At 41.2% G+C, this 18,011-nt stretch overlaps 1 protein-coding gene across 1 annotated transcript in view; it reads left to right on the top strand.

Moving 5' to 3' along the window:
- EPHA4 (EPH receptor A4) overlaps positions 1-18,011 on the top strand; it is a 105,286-nt gene that overhangs the window by 32,568 nt on the left and 54,707 nt on the right. Inside the window, exon 4 of the mRNA XM_062005363.1 lies at positions 10,123-10,278. Within this exon, the coding sequence (XP_061861347.1) occupies positions 10,123-10,278 (156 nt within the window). The remainder of the gene's footprint in view (positions 1-10,122; positions 10,279-18,011) is intronic.

The raw sequence follows: 18,011 nt of genomic DNA, 5'->3' as shown, positions 1-18,011 counted from the left end.
AAAGGTGTTAATGTAATAATTATTATGTCTCATTAACATGTATAAAACACAAGCACTTCGAAAATAACTGAAATTAAGATGTTCTTTAGATATTCTTTAATACCTTGTGATTTCTAAGTCCAAGATCCTCAGCTGATGCCTGTGTTAGGAGGATGCGGACATTTTAAACAATAGCATGAGAGCTATGTGTTAGGTCTTTCCATGTCAAGCTGCTACTGTGCTCTATCACAGACTTCATCTAACTTCTAAAGTTTAATTGCCTTTCTACAGAGCTGTTAAGATTTAGGAGATGAGAGATAATCCCAGGCTGGCTGGACAGTGCTTTGAGATACAGATCTCTGTTCCCATCAGTGCTTTTACAGGACTGGGAAGAGAAGCTTGTAAGCAGGTCTCCTGACAAGAGGATTAGGGCTTGTTAATGTGGCCATTCAGGCCAATTAATCAGCTTTCACTAGAGTATATTGTAAAACTTAAGTAGTGATTTTTTTTTTTCCTGTAAAATTTAGTTGCTTAGAGAACAGAAATCATGGTTTTCTGTGCCTGGTGTATTTACTGTTTAAAAAATGCCTTAACTTCTTAGGTTTGCTTAAAAATCTGTTAGTGTTGTGATTCTCCTTGTGCTGCTTCAGTTCAAGGGAAACCATCAACTCTTTTTTCTGTTTCAGTAATTATTTAAAAGTGATTAGTTGACTCATCTTTGAAAGTTTAATCACCTTTATACAAGCTGTAAGATTTAAAAGTTAGATGAACTCCATGATAGGGCACAGTGACAGCTTGAGCACTCTGAACATCCGAACACTTGGCTCAGGCAGTAAGATTTTAAAGATCCTCTTAACACTTGCACTAGTGTACTAGCAATATTAGTACTCTCTGCACTGAAAAAGGACACAGCTGCTCAGTTGGTGTTTTTGCAAAGAGGGGATTTTATCATACCAGGGCATCTGTTTATTGTTTAAATACTAAAAAAAATTAAAATGCAAACCACTGAGGTGCCAGGTCCCCACTTCAGCAGTACATCCCTCTTCATTAAAGCACATAAACGTGGAATTTTTCATGCTTTTAGTACTCTGATGAATTATATCCTATAGCTGCCTGGAAAGGAAGGGACACCTCCTGGAAGCATTCAAGGACAAACAGTCCTTTCCATTTCCCGCTGTGCCTGCCGCTTTGCTTGCGATTGTCAGTCCTAGCAAATATCTTCCTGTAGAGAGCAGAGCAGGTTGAGATTTTCATCCCTTGTGGAAACTGCAGACTTCTCACTGAGAAAGGAGTTTTGGTGATTTGTTTTGGTTTTTTTTTCCTTCCTCCTCCCAGTCAGAAATTTTATGGCCCAAACCGTGAATTTTTAGCTTTCTTATTTTTGTTTTAATTTCAGACAAAAACTTAATGTGATAAACACTGTCCAGGTGCTGTTTTTCCTTTTACAATGTCTTGATGAGACTTTTCAGCTGACCCTCCTTTGACAGGGCAGTGACAAAAATCTGTAGCAACCATGATGGGAAGGATGTTAAACTTACACCCAGCTGTTTCCCCTCAAGTACCACAGCTGTAGCGAAGATGAGTGTTGCACATATAAGCTATTATTATTAATTCATAGACATGTGAGATTTTCAAGTTTGTATGTTTTTGAAAGGGATTTTTTTAGCAGTTATGATCTATCAGCTGTGTATCAAAATTCAGACTATTTCTTAATTTTTTTTAAGAATAAAAGCTAATTTTTCATTTTTAGGCTTTTCCATGCAAGTGCCTATATTTAACATATGAATTGTGTATACATTTAATTATTTTCTTTTATGCTTTAGACTGTCTAGCTTCCTTAGAAAAGGGTGACTGATAAAGTAGGTTTCAGCTTTTAAAATGATTGGGTTATCAGCATAATTATAGTTCTTTTGTATGAGGTACAAGTTGGTTTGAAAACTTTCTTTAGAAGACAAGCACATTTATCTGTGTAAACCCAGAAGAACTGATTGTGCTTAGCAGTGGCACTCCAAAAAATACAAATTCTGTCCCTACAGAGAGGATTTGGAAGTGTAATGATGCCAGCGGTGCTGTAGGTCTGTGCCTGCAGTATGTAGTGTCCAAGAGCATGGTAAAAATGTCTGGGAGTTGACTCTGAAAGCTGTAGCAAAAAAAAATGATACCTGGGTGAACAAGACCTTCTTGGTTGGGTTTCACAGGCCTTTCTAGTTCTTGAGTGAATCATCTGGCAGTTCTGTTTGTGCCTGTAGCTCTCTCTGGAACAGATTGCTGTATCAGATGTCCTGTGCTGTTGTGCTTGTGCCCTTTGCTGATCTGTCGACTTTTTCATTTCCTCAGTTTTACTTCACTGGACTTCATGCATATTAAAAAGCGTTAAAGCCCCAGACTACTGGAGAGCAGATTTTGGCTTGTCAAGGAATTTGCTTGTCAGGAGGGCAGTGAAAAAGCCCACATGAGCTGGTGGGCTGTAAAGGACAGGCTGTTGGAAGCACACAAGCAGCTTGCTGCAGCTGCAGAAGGCAAAACAGGTGTAGCAGAAGGCCAGGGTGGATGGGCAGGGAGCCCTTGGCACAGCTCAGGCATGGAAGTGCCCAGGAGAACTGCATAATCTTGCCATTGCCTGAGGAGGCAGGGGAGGAGTTAGGAAAGCCAAAGCTTGGCTGGTGTTACACCTAGTGAGGAACCAAGGACACCTGCTTCTGCAGACACCAAAAGGAAGGCTCAGGAAAATGCAGTCCTACTGCTCAGTGGGGGAGGAGACCAAGTGCCCAAGGGCATGGAAAAAGCTGAGGCACTGAACACTTTTTTGCCTTGGTTTTCACTGGTAAGGTTGGCTGCCTGGCCTTCAGGTCCATCTGTCAAAGTGCAATGTTCCAAGAGAGAACTGAGTTAAGGGGCACTTAAGTGGGGTGAACATATATGAGTCTGTCGGACCTGATGGGATGCATTGAAGAGTGCAGAGGGATCTAGCTGATGTTGGTGCACAGCCACTCCCTGCTGCCTTTAACGGGCTGTGGCAATCACTACCTTGCAGTCAGCAGTGAGCACCTCATTCCGTTACCTCCTGAGGATTCAAGAAGACATCTTGACCAGGGATCGTGATTCATTTGCACACCAAAAGTCTTTCTGAAACTGAAGAAGACAGTTGAATTTTTTGTCTCCTGAAGCCAAAAGAAAAAAAAAATTAGAATTTGGACACCTGTCAATGAGGAAATCACCTCACCATGGATGCACACCAGGCAGTGCACTGTTGGATTGCTGATGTTTTCTGAGTACTGCTGTGGCTACCTACAGCCACTGCCTTGAGATGCTGACCTCCTCATCGTCTTTCTGTCTGGACCTGAGCCTTTGCTGACAGCCAGAAGAGCTGCAGCAATCATTCCCAGCACAGCCACCATCATTTGGTCCAGCATGGCTGAATCCTCCCTCAGTGGCTGTTATAGGTGCTTGGGCAAGTGCAGGTGGCTGATGGAGAGCCACCTCTGTGGTGCTGTGCACCTGGAGACCACATGCCTGCTGTCTGCTGATGCTTAGAATTATAGCATTGAGAAAAATCCAGACAGATAAGGTCTCCCTTGGAGGATGTGGACTTTGGCTTTGGAAAGGTTACACTTGGCATGACTAGGAAGGGAACAGCCCAGTGAATGAGTGCATGGCTGCTGCCTCTGGCAGTGCCAGCACAGCCTAGGATGGCCTTATCTCAGGCAGCCCCTGAGGATCCTGCACTCTGCTGGGGCTGGGTGCCTCCTCTCCTCTCCTCTCCTCTCCTCTCCTCTCCTCTCCTCTCCTCTCCTCTCCTCTCCTCTCCTCTCCTCTCCTCTCCTCTCCTCTCCTCTCCTCTCCTCTCCTCTCCTCTCCTCTCCTCTCCTCTCCTCTCCTCTCCTCTCCTCTCCCAACACTGGGCACCTCAGCAGCTAAGTGAAGGCTGCCTGGCACACAGGCTAGGCTCATCTGGGGCAGTGGGGGAGAGGGACTCTGTTCTGCTTGCATGTGCTGTTGGAGTGATGTGAGTGCTAGGTGATGCAGCAGCAGCCAGGTCACATCACCCACAGCGACAGGCTGTCAGACCTCTGGTCCATCTGTAGGAGCCATCAGGGGAAGGCCGGTGCAGCCCAGCAAAGAAGCACATGCCTGTGGACAGGCTGCTCCTGCCAGGGCTCCAGATCTCTTGTCATCATGGGGAAAAAAACCCAAACCACAGCACATGCTGCAGACCTGTAGCCAAGCTACACTGGGGAAAAAGTGATCAAAGATGTTTTTGTAAGGTTGTTCATCTTGACTGTATGAAAAGCTCCTCCACTCTGTGCTGTGGCTTTGCACAGGATGTCTTTGTATGTACCTGCAAGTCTACCTGCCTGCATGGTTTCAGTGGCTTAAACAGAGTTTGGATTTCACAACATATGTGTTCCAAGGTCCCTTTAATTCTGTGTTGAACTTTGCTCTGAAGTCAAATAATCTAGACTCTAGTAGAACTGTGTTTGTGTTTCTTCATGTCATTCGTGGAACAGAAATACATGCTTAGTCTGTAGAAATACTGGTTTTCTCATCAGTGATGTAAGTTAAAGATGGGGAATTCCTTTTAATTTGTAGAGGTTGTACAGTCTTTATTAACAGGAGGCAAAGATCTTACAGTGTGAACATCAAAGGAATCTGACGTTATTTGGAAATAGCATTTGGTACATCACATCAAATTCTACAACTTGACTTTTAAGAAAGACACAAGAGAAAGCTTTTTTTTTCCTTTTTTTTGTCCTCTGGCTTCTAAGGATCTTTATTTATCACCCTCAGGGGCATTACAGTGAGTAATTAGATTGGACCAGGAGAACGACTTAATTTTACAAGAAACTCATTAATTCATCCTATTTAAAATCTTCTCATTTCACCCCAAACCCAATTATGCTTGTAGTAGCAATGATCTGGAAAGGCATTGTCTCATAGGTATTAGGGGGGCCACTGGGACTCCTGCAGTATTCATGTCGGGGAGACAAGGGTGACTCCCTTTCTTTGACTTTTAGGTCAAAAGAACTAGTCTCTGGGACAGCTTGACAATTAGAAAACCCTGATGAGCATTTGGAAGTAAAACAGCTGTACAATAACAGAGGGGTTCATGGTGCGGGGCAGAAAGCTCATCAAAAGAGACTATCCAAACAATTGAGTTTTATAATTAACACACAAAAATCTGTTCAGAAATAGTAATAACAGTAAAAGAGAACTGAGAAGATGCTGCCTACTTATGTGGCAGATGTGGTTTTGTTACAATCCAAGAGAGAAAATCCATCCTCTTAAAGAATAAGAACAACAGAGGGGAAAAAATAAAGTAACTTTTTGTTCCTAAGGGTGCACTTAAAAGAAGAGCTTAAAATATTTCCAGACAGGGAAGAGGTGTAGAAAAAGTAACCAGTGATGAAATAAAGTATTAAAATATTTGTTCAAGTCTTTAAACACAAATCTCTTTTCTCACTGAAATTTATAAACCTGACACTGAAATTTCTTTTCTTATTTGCTTTGTCCTTCATTTTACCAAGAATACTATTTTAGTATTCTACAACTATTTAAAGTTTTTTCAAATCATTGTCTTAAAAAGAGTTTCCTCTCTTCTGTTGTGAATGGAGGAATATTTGATTCAAAATTGTATCTCAAGGAATTTTGAAAGTTTCATGAGTATGTAGCTGATACATTTTTCTGCTTCAAAAAAAAAAAAGATTAAATGAATAGTTTCTGAAATTTCAGCTAACTCTACAGATTTTTAGCTGTTATGCACTTGCCTGTGATAATGAATGTTCTCAGTAGTGTTCTGGTCCCTTCTGGGAAGGAGGGATACAGCACTGACATCCCATTAGTCTTTTTTGCTGTTGCTGCAAATAAGTGCTTTGGAACATCTATGTCAAATTTTCTTGTAATATAATATGTTGACTTAATGACATTTACTTGATCAAAACCACATTTCTGTGCTTGTTTATTCTCAACATTCTCTTCATTAGCTTCTAATCTGGAAATGAGTATTTTTCCTGGTTGCGATTTCTTATCAGCAGAGGCTGAGGAGGCAGGTAGATACTGTTTCTTTTGGCTTGGTCCCCAGTTGCCAGGGCTGCTGAAGGAGCTCCTGCCCAGTGGCTGTTGGCTCAGGGCTTGCTGCCTTGGACCTTCCCCATCCTGTCTTCTGCTCAGAGCTCAGCCAGCCTTGCCTGACTCCAAGACTACTTCTCTCTTCCATTCAGGGTTCTGCTTAGCCTTCTGTTGGGTGAAAAGCAGAGCCCTGCCTCCGTGGCACCACCAAACCTTTGATTTGGAGCTCGCTGAGATCTTTTTTAATATATGTACTGCATTTTTAATGATTTAGAATCTTGTCAACAAAGAGATGGGGATGGTTTCTTCATCCAAGCCTTAGCAAGACATTATGCTCTTTTTTTTTTTTAAAAAGAACTATTGAACATGCTAAGTCTTTTCCAAATTGTGATAGAAAGATTCATTGTCATTTTAACAAGGACAAAGGACCAATTTAAGAGCAAACATTTGGGCTTTTTAAAAGAATTTCAAATTCTCAAGAGTAATTCTTTTAGAGATTCTTCCCTATCAGGGGGAAAAAAAAAAAAAACAAACCAAAACCAACCACATGGCTTATTTTTAAATAGTTTAAAACAATTTAATACACACATTTTATTGCAGCTATGACTAAAAGGAATGTGACGAGAACTCATCCACTATGAGATGAGTTTTTAAATTCTGAAATTGCTGGCTGAAATTTTCTAATAGAAAATTCAGCATTTGGAGAGACCAAGCAAGCAGACTTCCCAGCCCACACATGCATTCTTTCTTTTTCCTTTTTCTTTTTTTTTTTTTTGAGAAAGCCGTGAGTCTGAAAATCAGATTTTAATGAGAAAATGGAGTTTGAAAAACAGCTTGAGAAAATTTATATGCAGTTCCATAATTCTTCAGAGCAGTTTTTCCGGTTTTAACATGTATCATTCTGGTAAATTTGGAAAAAAAGAAGGCATATAATAATGGCTAGCAATGTTTGACAAATTTTCTGTCTCACTTTAAGAGAATCTAATCCAAATTAGAAGGTAAAGAGATCAACATAATTATTTCAAGCTGATGTCCATTTAAAATCAGTGTGATTTATTCCAAGGGAAAACTGTGAGCTTTTTCATGCTGAAAGTATTTGTGTTTGAGAATTTTCCTTGGATCGAATGCAGATGCTTGTAACCTTGTTGTGCTTGTGGGTGATCTGAATGTGAGAAAAGATTTTTCTCTCTTCTTTTTTTCCCTGTAAGGAACTAACAGAAAGAACTAATTAAGGCAAAGCTAAGAAATTTAATTCAAAGTTTGCACTGCACATGTGAACTAATCTTTTTACAATGGTATCTTTCGAAAGCTGTGTCAGAACCCCATTCATGCCGGGTCTCACCAGCAAATCCTTCCTAGAAAAGGAGCTGCATGAAGATTTGTCATGAGCAAGCAATAAAGACTTTGAGGGAATAGGTTCTGTACAGGCTTCTTGTTTGTCTACTAAATCATTAACCTTCAGAAAAAGCCCATCCATAGCCTTAACAGACACTGGTTGTAATAGGTATGTCAGCAGTACTTCTTGCTAGGAGCAGCTTTTACAGGATTAGATTAAAGTTTTTAAGTGATGGTACCATGGAGCTCTTAGGGACAAAGAAGTGTTGGTTTAATGCAACAAATTCTCTCTAATATCCTTTTATACTATGTGCTGAAATGTGAATCTCTGAGCATGCTAAAATGAAGAAAACTAAGTGTTCAAGAATAGGTGATTTTTGAAGCAAAATGGCTGTGTGTGCCTCAGGAGCAACCACTGCACTTGGAGAGCTTTCTTCAGGTCTTGAAATATTAATGATCTTGGCTTAATATAGTAGAAAACAAAGTACAGTGCATGAAATGAGGGAGGGGGGAAATCCTTGAGTTACAGACTCTTGACCTTGCAGTACCCACTGAATCCTTCTGTCCCTTTTTAAACCACCAAGTCTGAAGACAGTGAGGAGGAGGAATGGTCACAAAAATCTTTACCTGTGACATTTGCTACCTTTCCAACAGCATGCTGTAGCTCCAGCAGGATCTTCTAGATTGTTTATCATCAAAGTATTTTACTACTAGGAAAATGCTAAAGACTGCTCTTTCTTTCATAATTTCTCTGAACTATGATGTTCATATTAACAGTAATGTTATAGTTTACATGTTTTATTTTTAAAACCTTGAACAATAGAATGAATTTTGTGGATAAAAGCAGTCAGCCTGGTCTCCTCTTGTATTCTGTTTTTCCATGCCTTGTCGTTATATATGGCAGCAAGATTCTGCCTGTTGGTGTCTGTCCTGGTCATATACAAGCTTGGGCGTATTTCTGATCTGAGCTGTGACAGTGGAAACTGGGAATAGTATCACAGATCAGCATCTGCCACTTTGCTGCTGCTGTTAAATTGAGCACCAGAGGACATGTAGTGATAGTACAACTCACACACCAGATATTGCAAATCATATCAAAATATGAAAGGTAATTTTCAGTGGTGAGTTTTGTGTTGGGTTTTTCTTTCCTTTTGCTGGGCAATACATATCACCAACGGAATAAGCTAGTTTACACGAGTTGCTTTTGTGTACTGCTACTGCTTGGCTGATAGACTGCACCCGATGGGTTTGTATTTGTGTTCAGGGACTAATTGTCTCTGATGTGGAGAGGCTGGGTTTGACCCCCGTGATTCTTCCTGCCAAAGCTGTGGTTTCTGATTTTAATCGAAACCCCATAGGCTGTTTGAAGCATGGCCAAAAAGCACCTTGCAAGTTGAGCCTTATCTAACAATGTGATGGATGTAAACTCTGGAAGCACAAATCTTAGTCACTTGAGCAAAGTATTTTTGTAAGATCCTCTGGTCCGGTGGCAGTTGCAGCGAGCAAAAGCAGGCTAGCCTCCCAGGCCCTTACAGGTGGCACATAGCATGTCATAAAGTTAAGACTCATTAAGGAAATTCCATAAATTACCTTGATTAATAAGAGTGAAGTAACTTGCTGTTTCATAAATGTGTCACTAAACTCCCTCTCCATTTCAAATTGGAGGGCTTCATAAGAGAAGGAGGGAAGGAACAAGGGGGGCAGAGTGAAGGGTAAAACAGCAAGGGCAAGCCTTGGCTGTGTGGGGGCCCGCACCCCGCATACTGGAGCCTTTGTGTCATACCAGGGGAACCCTAAAGGTAGTGTAGGTGAGAAATGACGAGATGTGAGAGCGAGTCACATGGTGAATGCTGGGAACAAACCTTTCCTTTTTACGTGTTTGCATGCCTGGGTGTTCTCTCTGTTCTCTGCAGTGCTGAAAGCCAGTGGTGATGGTGGGCTTTTATCTCTAGCCAAGGGAGAAATTTCTAGGATGACATACCTGTTAGCCACTATTAAAATGTTTTATTAATGATGCTGCTGAGTTTTTTCCATGTGATATAAAAGTAGCCATTCGTGTAAGCATTGCATTTACGAAGATGATGTCACTGAAAGCTTGCTAACTTTGCACATGGGACCTAGTGGCAGTGGTGTAGTTACTGCTGTGCCCTGGCTTTGAGGAGGAGAGAGCATTGCTAATTTTCTCCCTTGAGGAGAAAGAGCCAAAGGAATTCTCTCTTGCCAGGAGGGAGATGTGCCATTTCCGGGCATGTTAGGCTGAGCGCCTTGCTGCCAATCACATTGGGTTCCTGTCCCACTCCCTCTTAAAAATTGGCAGTGTCTGGCTGTCAGCTGCCATTCCTTAAGTGGTCATAGAATAAACCAATTGCACCCCTTTTGTCATGCTGCGTGTGTGTGTGTGTGAATGCAGGTGGACATGGGTTAAGCAACATGCAACTCCACAGTAAGCACAAAGAGGCAGCTGATTTTCTGGCAGCATCAATAGAAGAGTATAATTTTTATTTTCTCTTACCATGGCCAAGCCAGCTTTTAAAATGGCTCTTGTTGGAATTAGAAATCAGTATCCCATGACACAGGATTACTCATTAAGAGTGTGATGATTGTTAATTCTTCACCTGGGGCTAAGAGGACATCATTAGATCTCTTTGAAATGTCTCCTGCCTTGATTTTGAATAGGTAAGCTAGCAATTTATGATCACAGCCTGGGCAAGTAACACTCTCCCTTCCTGTTCCTCTGTCTAGCTTGCAAAATCGGATACTACAAGGCTCTTTCGACAGATGTTGCTTGTGCCAAATGCCCGCCTCACAGCTACTCCATCTGGGAAGGCTCGACCTCCTGCACCTGCGATCGGGGCTTTTTCCGAGCTGAAAATGATGCTGCCTCCATGCCCTGCACTCGTAAGTTGGTCTTTGGACAGTCTCTCCCCCCTTTTAATCATCCATTTCTTGTCCCATCTTTTCTTTCGCTGTGTATGTAGGAAATACTACCTGGAGATCCATGTCTCTAAGAAGCATCCTGCTTTTGAGAGCAGCATTTAGTAGCTCATACAGCCCTCTGCAGCTGCAGTTTGCATTTTGCTAACACTTCTGGGAGAGAAAGTGTTAGTCTCAGCCCTGAATTCGTAACAGTGACATGATTGCACTGACCCTCAAGAGCTTACCATCTAAATAAATCAAGAGACTGGGAGGAGACAAAGCCACAAAAGAGGAGTGACATACACTCACTGGAAATAAAATACAGGTCTAAGTTCCAGTCTGAGGACCTGTCCAGTCGATCAGACCATCTTTCATCTCTTTAAATACTGATATTTGTAGAAATTGTGAAAGCTTTCTTTAATAATTGTATGACCTAGGGTAAAATTGCTTAAAATATAGCTGGTGACCCTTAGGAACATAAGACTCTTCCTCTGAAAAGGGTGGTAATAAATCTTAAACCTTAATGAATCAAACACCCGAAGTGTGGTTTATTTTATCCTTTGTAGATAACTACATTGTGCACAGCAAGTGGAATTTGCTTTGGTTCCACCAAAATCCCTTCGGCAGGGAGAACAAGAGATGTAGTGCACTAAGCACACCCACAGCGTTGCTGCAACAATTCCTTGTCCCTTGTTGGTTAATGGCTCAGGCAGCTGAAGGCCTGGGATTCCAGGCATGCTCTGGTGTTAAATTATGATCTAGTTCTTTGGTTTGAAACAGTAAGTGAAAAGGCTATTTTACCAGGAGACATCCGTGTGTGGCTTTTCCTGAAAGCTATTAGAAATGCTTCCAGATTTTTGGGAGTTCAGCTGTATATTTATGTAGAGTGTATGTGTATGAGTGATGGAAGGCTGAGATATTTCTTTTGTAACATTTTAATGTATTCCAAATTCATTTTGGAGAGATGACTCACTTATATTTAAATCTTCATTTCTCCCTTACAAGGCAGAAAGAAAGTATGTCCATAACTAAGCCAGCACTCGTCCCTTCCCCACACCCCATCCAATCCAGCTCTTCTTCGGCAATGTCCTTCTTTTTAGCTGTGAGCTTTGCTCAGTAGTGGTTAAGCAGGTCTGGGTATAGCCAGGAGCAGCTGCTTTTGCTTAGTAGGAAAGCAGAGAGGTCCATATAACCCCTGCCAAACATTGACTGGGAATGGAGGTCTTAACCATATTGTGAAATCTTACTGAAATGGGTAGGAACATTATTTTAATAATATAATTTACAGTAGAAGATATGAAGCTTGACTGTTTTGATAGGAAAAATGTCTTTTTGTGACAATAAAACTACTGTTTGGAAGGTGCACCCTAACTAACGTTATATCAGCAAAAGTTTCTTGTAAAGCCTTGGTCCTAGTGAGCGATATCCTGACCATATTGAAATCGAATTAGTAGTCAAGTGGTTGAATTTAAATAGGCATATGCAGTGAATATAGTATGAGGAGAGAGCAAAACACTTCCAGATGGGGGAATTGTGAGCAAATTATATATATGTATGCTTGTATTGCAAAATGTATCCCTGCAAGCTTAGCCCTTTTTTGTCGAGTCTCGGACCTGTTTCTGGCACCCTTCCTCATTCCTGTCTTTGGAGTCAGTCAAAGTCGAAGTCACATATCCTGATCTTCTACCCTGAAAATGTGAAAGGGGTAGAAGAGAAGGCAAGAGCCTGGGCCTGGCCTCAGTCTTCATCTCTGCAGCAGTCTAGGAGGACTTGGCATGTAGAGGCAAGCCACCACTGCAATCGCAGGGATACCCGGTTTTAGAAAACAGGTTTCTCTCTGGAGGTTCTATTTCATAGCTTTAAATTTTCTTCTAGCTTAAGGGCTTCTTTTTCTGTGATCCAAGGTGGAGGAAGACATACAGATTATTTCTGAGCTGGCTTGTGGGTCAGCTTTGGTCCCCCACTCACTACTGTACTCACTAATATCCCACTAATATCTCACTAATAATTTCAGGTCTGCCGTAGCAGTGTTTACACGTTGCTATGATGGTGGTATCTGCACAGACACAAAAGGCAGCCCTGCATGCATGGTGCACCTCTGTTGTTGCACAAGGAGTTGAGTGCAATGGGGTCCCAAGGACTATTTGTTTGCCATCCTCTCCACACTGAGTAGCCTTTTGCCCATGCACTCACAGCAAGTGAGAAACCATTTAGAGGGCTTCTGCTGCAGGAAGCCCCTCCGGAAGAAGCTCCCTGTTTGTCTGCCTTTCCCGACAAGATGTGGAGACAGAAGGGAGTGTAAACATCAAAGGTTCTTTCAGATGGATTCAGACTCTAATCAGTTCTTACCAGTTGGTTAAACCAGGTGACAAACCCAATTCCCTTGTGCTGACAGCCATAATAATCAGGCACCTTCTTTGTTCATTATGCTCTCTTTAACCCTGGTATTCTCATTCAGCCCTGCATTTAGTAATCGCTCAGTGTGACGGCGCACTAATGAAGAAATAAAACACAGTATCTGAGATCCATTCTTCTAGCAAAAAGATAGACTCTGCTCCACTGGCTTGTAAAATCAGGTTTCTGTTCACTTGGAGAACTATTAGACCAGGTGAATAAAAGTAACATTGGGTAATTTGGAGAGAACACCTGGAATGGACTGTGGATTCATATATTCCTTATTATAATATCTAAACACTTTTTAAGATTAAGAACTTCAGCCTTCTTAGGATGTGTTTTTGTAAAGCTTTGACCCTTGACTACTGATTTCCTTTAGTAATAAACTGGCTGGCCTTGTTGCTTTATCTCACCTTCTAGCTTGATGGAGGAAAACCGTTATGGCTTTCCATTAGCCTGTTTGTGTTAGTGGATGAAAGGGAATTGGAGAATTCCCCTTCCTTTTCTTTTCTCACAATTCCTATGGTAGTAATGAAAGCAACACCTACTTCCTGACATCCTGGTCAGGAAAGGTGCTTCAGAGTTTTCTTATTCCATAATGCCAGTCTGACATCTCCATCTATTATTGAGTTGTAAAAACCATACCTAACCTTCCAGTAAGCCAGGTATCCAATCTAAATGAATAACTCAAACTGTAGTCTTGGTATTCTGCTTGATTTTAACTCTGCTAGAGTGAATAGTTATCTCTGGCTTAGAGCTTGCACAAATCAGAGCAGAATGTGAGCACAGGAGATGGTGGAGTAGGCTGTGTCAGAAGGCCAAACATAGACACCCTGACATACACGTGTTTACTGATGCATCTTTTCCCTCAAGCTTGCCTCATGAGGATAATCATCAGCATGTCTGTCACCACTGAGGAGCAGTGCTGCCCTGGATCTGCCACTTTGACCTAACTCTGGAATTTAGACTTTCAGCTCTGAAGCACAGTGGGCTTGTCAGCTGTGTGCTTGGGCATGGAGATGGTGTGATTGACTTGTAATATGCTTGAGCACAAACTGTGGAAAACAGACGCCTTTCCCTTTTGAAAGCATCACAAAAATAACGTTAAGACAACTAATCAGACCTTCATTATATCTCAGTACTTGCTAAGAGGATGGGTCTTTTATAAGGTTAGCAATCTAATGGAGGATAAAGTCCCTTACCAACGCACAAATCCATGAGGCTGGAAAACAATTAGTCTTAATCATGGTCCTTATCCCTGAATTGCCTTCTCAGTGAGGAGATACTCTGTGGATTGCAGTCTGGCACAGACAGGTGCAGTTCCCATCCAAGTTAATGGGCGTTGGTCCTGTGTCCCACTGTTAATGAGTTGCGTTCTCTAACTCTTTCTTAACAAATGATGTTCACATTATGAGTGGGAATGGGACAGGTTTGTATTGTTTATATTGTCTGTTCGATTCAGATTATTAATGATTTTTAATTGGGAGCCCTTTACAAAAGAGAAATTATAAGCATAGACTGTCCAATTTGAAATCTGTCTCAGTAAATGACCCTGAATAATCTAGTCTGTTGTGCTACCCAATCAGTGACTGACTGATTGATATTTTGGTGTGGCCTGAAATATCGCTAAAATGCTTGCATTTAAGACAGTTTATATTGGAGAAGCTTAGAGATAATGAGAGCAAATTTAGTGAGATGCAAGAGAAAAGTGCCTGCTTTAAAGGGCTTCCTCCAGTTTAGGTTATCAAGAAATCAAGAGCCTGACTTCAAACAGCAAACATCACTTACTTGTCTTTACATTCGCCTCTTCTAATTGAATTTAGTGCACTGCCGTATTTCCTCCAGAAAGTATATTGTTTTTAAATTACCATTTCAGTTCTATTACTCAAGGCTTCTGCTTCTAATGCTTTCTGACAGTTATCAGCATAATGAACCGTAATGAAATGATGAGCAATCTACAGTGGAAACTCAATGTGGATTCCACTAGAGCTGTGTGACTGTGTTGTTAAAATTTGAATGCGCGTTAAAATAACGCTGTCCTCATTTGTTTCCAAGGTCAAGGCCTTAAAATGACTGAAAGGTCTAAACACTTCAATTTTGTAAATGTTGCAGTATAATATGCATCCTTAGCACAATCTTGTGAAGCATTTAATATATCTGAGAGATAAATATTTGACCTGCATTCTCAAAAAAAGAGTGAATTTACCTACCTAATAACTGTGCTTGCAAATGAGTAATTACACAGGAGCTGATTATTTCAGAGTATGTTTATTATGATTGCTTAGACTTCTAAATAAACAAATGTGCTCTTTTTCCTTCAATTTAACTTGTGCCTCTTCTAACTTTCCAGACAGACGCCCATTATCACTGTTCCAGCTTTTAAAAGAATAAGAAAGTAGGGTACAACATGCGGTCACGCTGGCTGGACTGTTGTAGGTAGCTTTGCACTGGCTTTGCCATGCTTGCCTCCTTCTGAGATTTTGCCCATTCATTCACTGCTTCAGTCTAACCTCTACTGTTGAAACCCGTTCTCTATAATGTGAAGTATATACCAATACACCCTCTCATCTTTGGCAGTGAAACTTACAGTCTTTCCTCTGTGTCTTTATATAGCTTAAGTAAATTATTCTATTCTTAAAATATCATACAAGGTTGTTCATTATGTAAACAATAAGTCAAAATGCCTTTTAAGGTGCAGTATGGCAGTTGCAAGAACAGAGGGAACACTGCAGTACAGGGAAAATTATTTTTCCTCTCCATATAGTCTGGGAAAATAGACCATCCATCGCTGCCAGACCGAGAGAAAGGGATTGTGAGTGATGGGAATCTCAAAGGAGAAGGCTGTCTCCCCTTGTCTGTTGTGACGGGCTGAAGGAATTGAGAGAACACTGAATAAGAAGGGGAGTGGTTATGGCTTGAAGAGACAGGAGTAATTTGACAATGTGTGTTTATAATCAGTAGACTTCAAATCATCGCTGCTTTAACTACAGCAACTGTTTATTAGCTGTCTTCTGATTTTCTGGCCAGAGCCTTAAATTAACAGAGACATTTACTCAATTAAGTGGGGGCTTTGATTTGGTTAGTGAGGACCCAGTTCTGTAGAGTTGTTGAAGTAAATTAGAGGGCTAACAGAGTAAGAAATTCAGCAGTTGGGCCACTGACAGAGCAACTTATTTTTCTGGTTGGATTTCTTTCCTGTCAGACTGTCAGATATCTTTCTGGTATCCGCAATGGATTTCTTCCTTTTATCTCAAAAGAGTGAGTGAACATGGGTGGTGGTGTCTGCAGCACTGTGTATTAGAGTAGATGTGATAACGTGTCTTAGCATATATGTCAGTGCAAAGTGCTCTTCTGTGGAGATTTTGGGAAGAGAAACTCAGAGCCCACAGGGGTGGTGCCTGCAAGCATCAGTTTTCCCACGCCTCTGCCACTGGTAACTGGACTTCTAACTCAGCTTGGAGAGAAGAGAAAATATTAATTGGATTGTTCTCCAGGTGAAAGAAACAAAGCCTGTTGTGAAGCTGGTAGCTAGGGTTCTTTTGGTAAGTAAATAGGAAATCATACAAGCCAAATAAATGGGCATTTTATCATTGGTGCTGGTCCAAGATCTGTAACTTGGCAGAACTCCCACTGAAGTCAAAGGAATCTTGCCTGAGTAAATAAATTAAGAATTGTTTACCAAATCAGTTGCCTTATTAAAACCCAGTTGTAATGCTAACCATGCACAGAAAGGAGAAGAGGGGAGGAAATAGAGCAGATGACTGATATTTCAAGTGGCGGCTGCATCTTGCAGGCTGTTGACTTTGGTCTTGCCAGTTGTAAAAACACATAATCTGTAATGATAAATGGTCAGGAATAGCCAGGCAGACAAGAAGTGAGGTTGCCCGAACTGTCAATGCTTGTGTAAATTATCTCATGGCAACTGGAGACCTGTCCACAACTGCTGAAAGAAGCAATTAGTGGCAGCAACATATACAACTGTCACAGGAAAGTGTGGGCTTTATTTCTAAGCCTAAACTTACACAACCCAGGTGTTTACTCTGCATTATAACTTGTCTTTCAGATGGTTAAAGATCAACAACAAAGGCTTATCTGAACGGCTCCACAGTTCACATGCTGAAACATTATTGACAGCTCCACAGCTGTACAGGTTTAATGAAACTTTATTTGACAGAAAGAAGAGGCCAAAGTGCTTTTTCTTGAAGGCTGTGCCTGGCACTGCTTTGCCAGCCATTTTAGTGAGGGAACTTGAGAGTTTAAACACATTGATTATTTAATAATTACTTTCTTTGCATCCACTCTGAAAATAGTAAACTCTATTTCACACTTGGGCCTGCCTCCAGGGAGATGAATTTTAGGATCATGATCAAGTTAAAGACTATTGATCAGAATTGTTAAAGATGGTCCATATAGTGATGGCATGGTGAGGCCTTGTTGACAGAATGGCACCATGGTCATATTGATGAGGCTGGCAACACAGCCAAAAGCCTTAGCAGAGTTGTGCTGCCTCTTAGTGCCTGAGCTAGCCCCTTCAGAGGTACTTCATGTTCTTCCAGTGACATTTCATTACTCTCTGTAAATATGCTCCAGAGATCTTTGGAGTTGTTCATTGTATGGAACTTTTCTTTCTCACACCTCTTTATTTGTGCTCTTTATTCTTGCTGTGTTGTACACAAAAGCTGACTTTCAGATCTTGTGCAAGAGATGTGCTAAGCTTTCCACTGCTTCTGATAGTGCATTTCTAGTTAGGTTTTCTGGCTACTAGATAGTTGGATGCTTACTCCCAGGTGCCTGCTGCTCAAGTAACTTATCAAAGACTTAACTGCTCCTCTGTAGTATAGCCAAGGCCAAGTTGGCAATTCAAAACAGGCCAGTTCATACCAGGCTCCTTTTAAACAACGGTGAGTCATAGCAACCTTCTCTGTTGTACGAATCTTGTTTATTATGTAGCAAATTAGCTCAAGATTTCTGAATACCCTGAGTTTCCTTTGAAATTACTGGAGATGAAGAGGGTCAGCGTCTCTGGAGCACACTCATAAAGAGAATCTTTTTGTCAGTCCCGGTCCAAAGCCCATTGAAGCCTACTTGTCTGCCTGATTGACTTGGATTAACAAACCCTGTGGTTGGCACTCTGTTGCATTTACCAGTATGTTTACAGAGTTTTCTCACTTTGAGCGTGAAGTTAGAAAGCTTTGAGCTGCATCAGGTTATCATATTATTTTTACTGTTTATTAGAATAATTTTTAATCCTTTCTGAGCCAAGGTCTGCTTTTTCTGCCTCAAAAAAGAGATGATACTTTCCTCAAGGAGAGTGTGGGAAT

The sequence above is a fragment of the Colius striatus genome, chromosome 12 (genome assembly GCF_028858725.1).
Source record: "Colius striatus isolate bColStr4 chromosome 12, bColStr4.1.hap1, whole genome shotgun sequence".
Lineage (NCBI taxonomy): Eukaryota > Metazoa > Chordata > Aves > Coliiformes > Coliidae > Colius > Colius striatus.
Note: the sequence above shows the minus strand (reverse complement) of the source record. Positions and strands in the feature narration are given on the sequence as shown.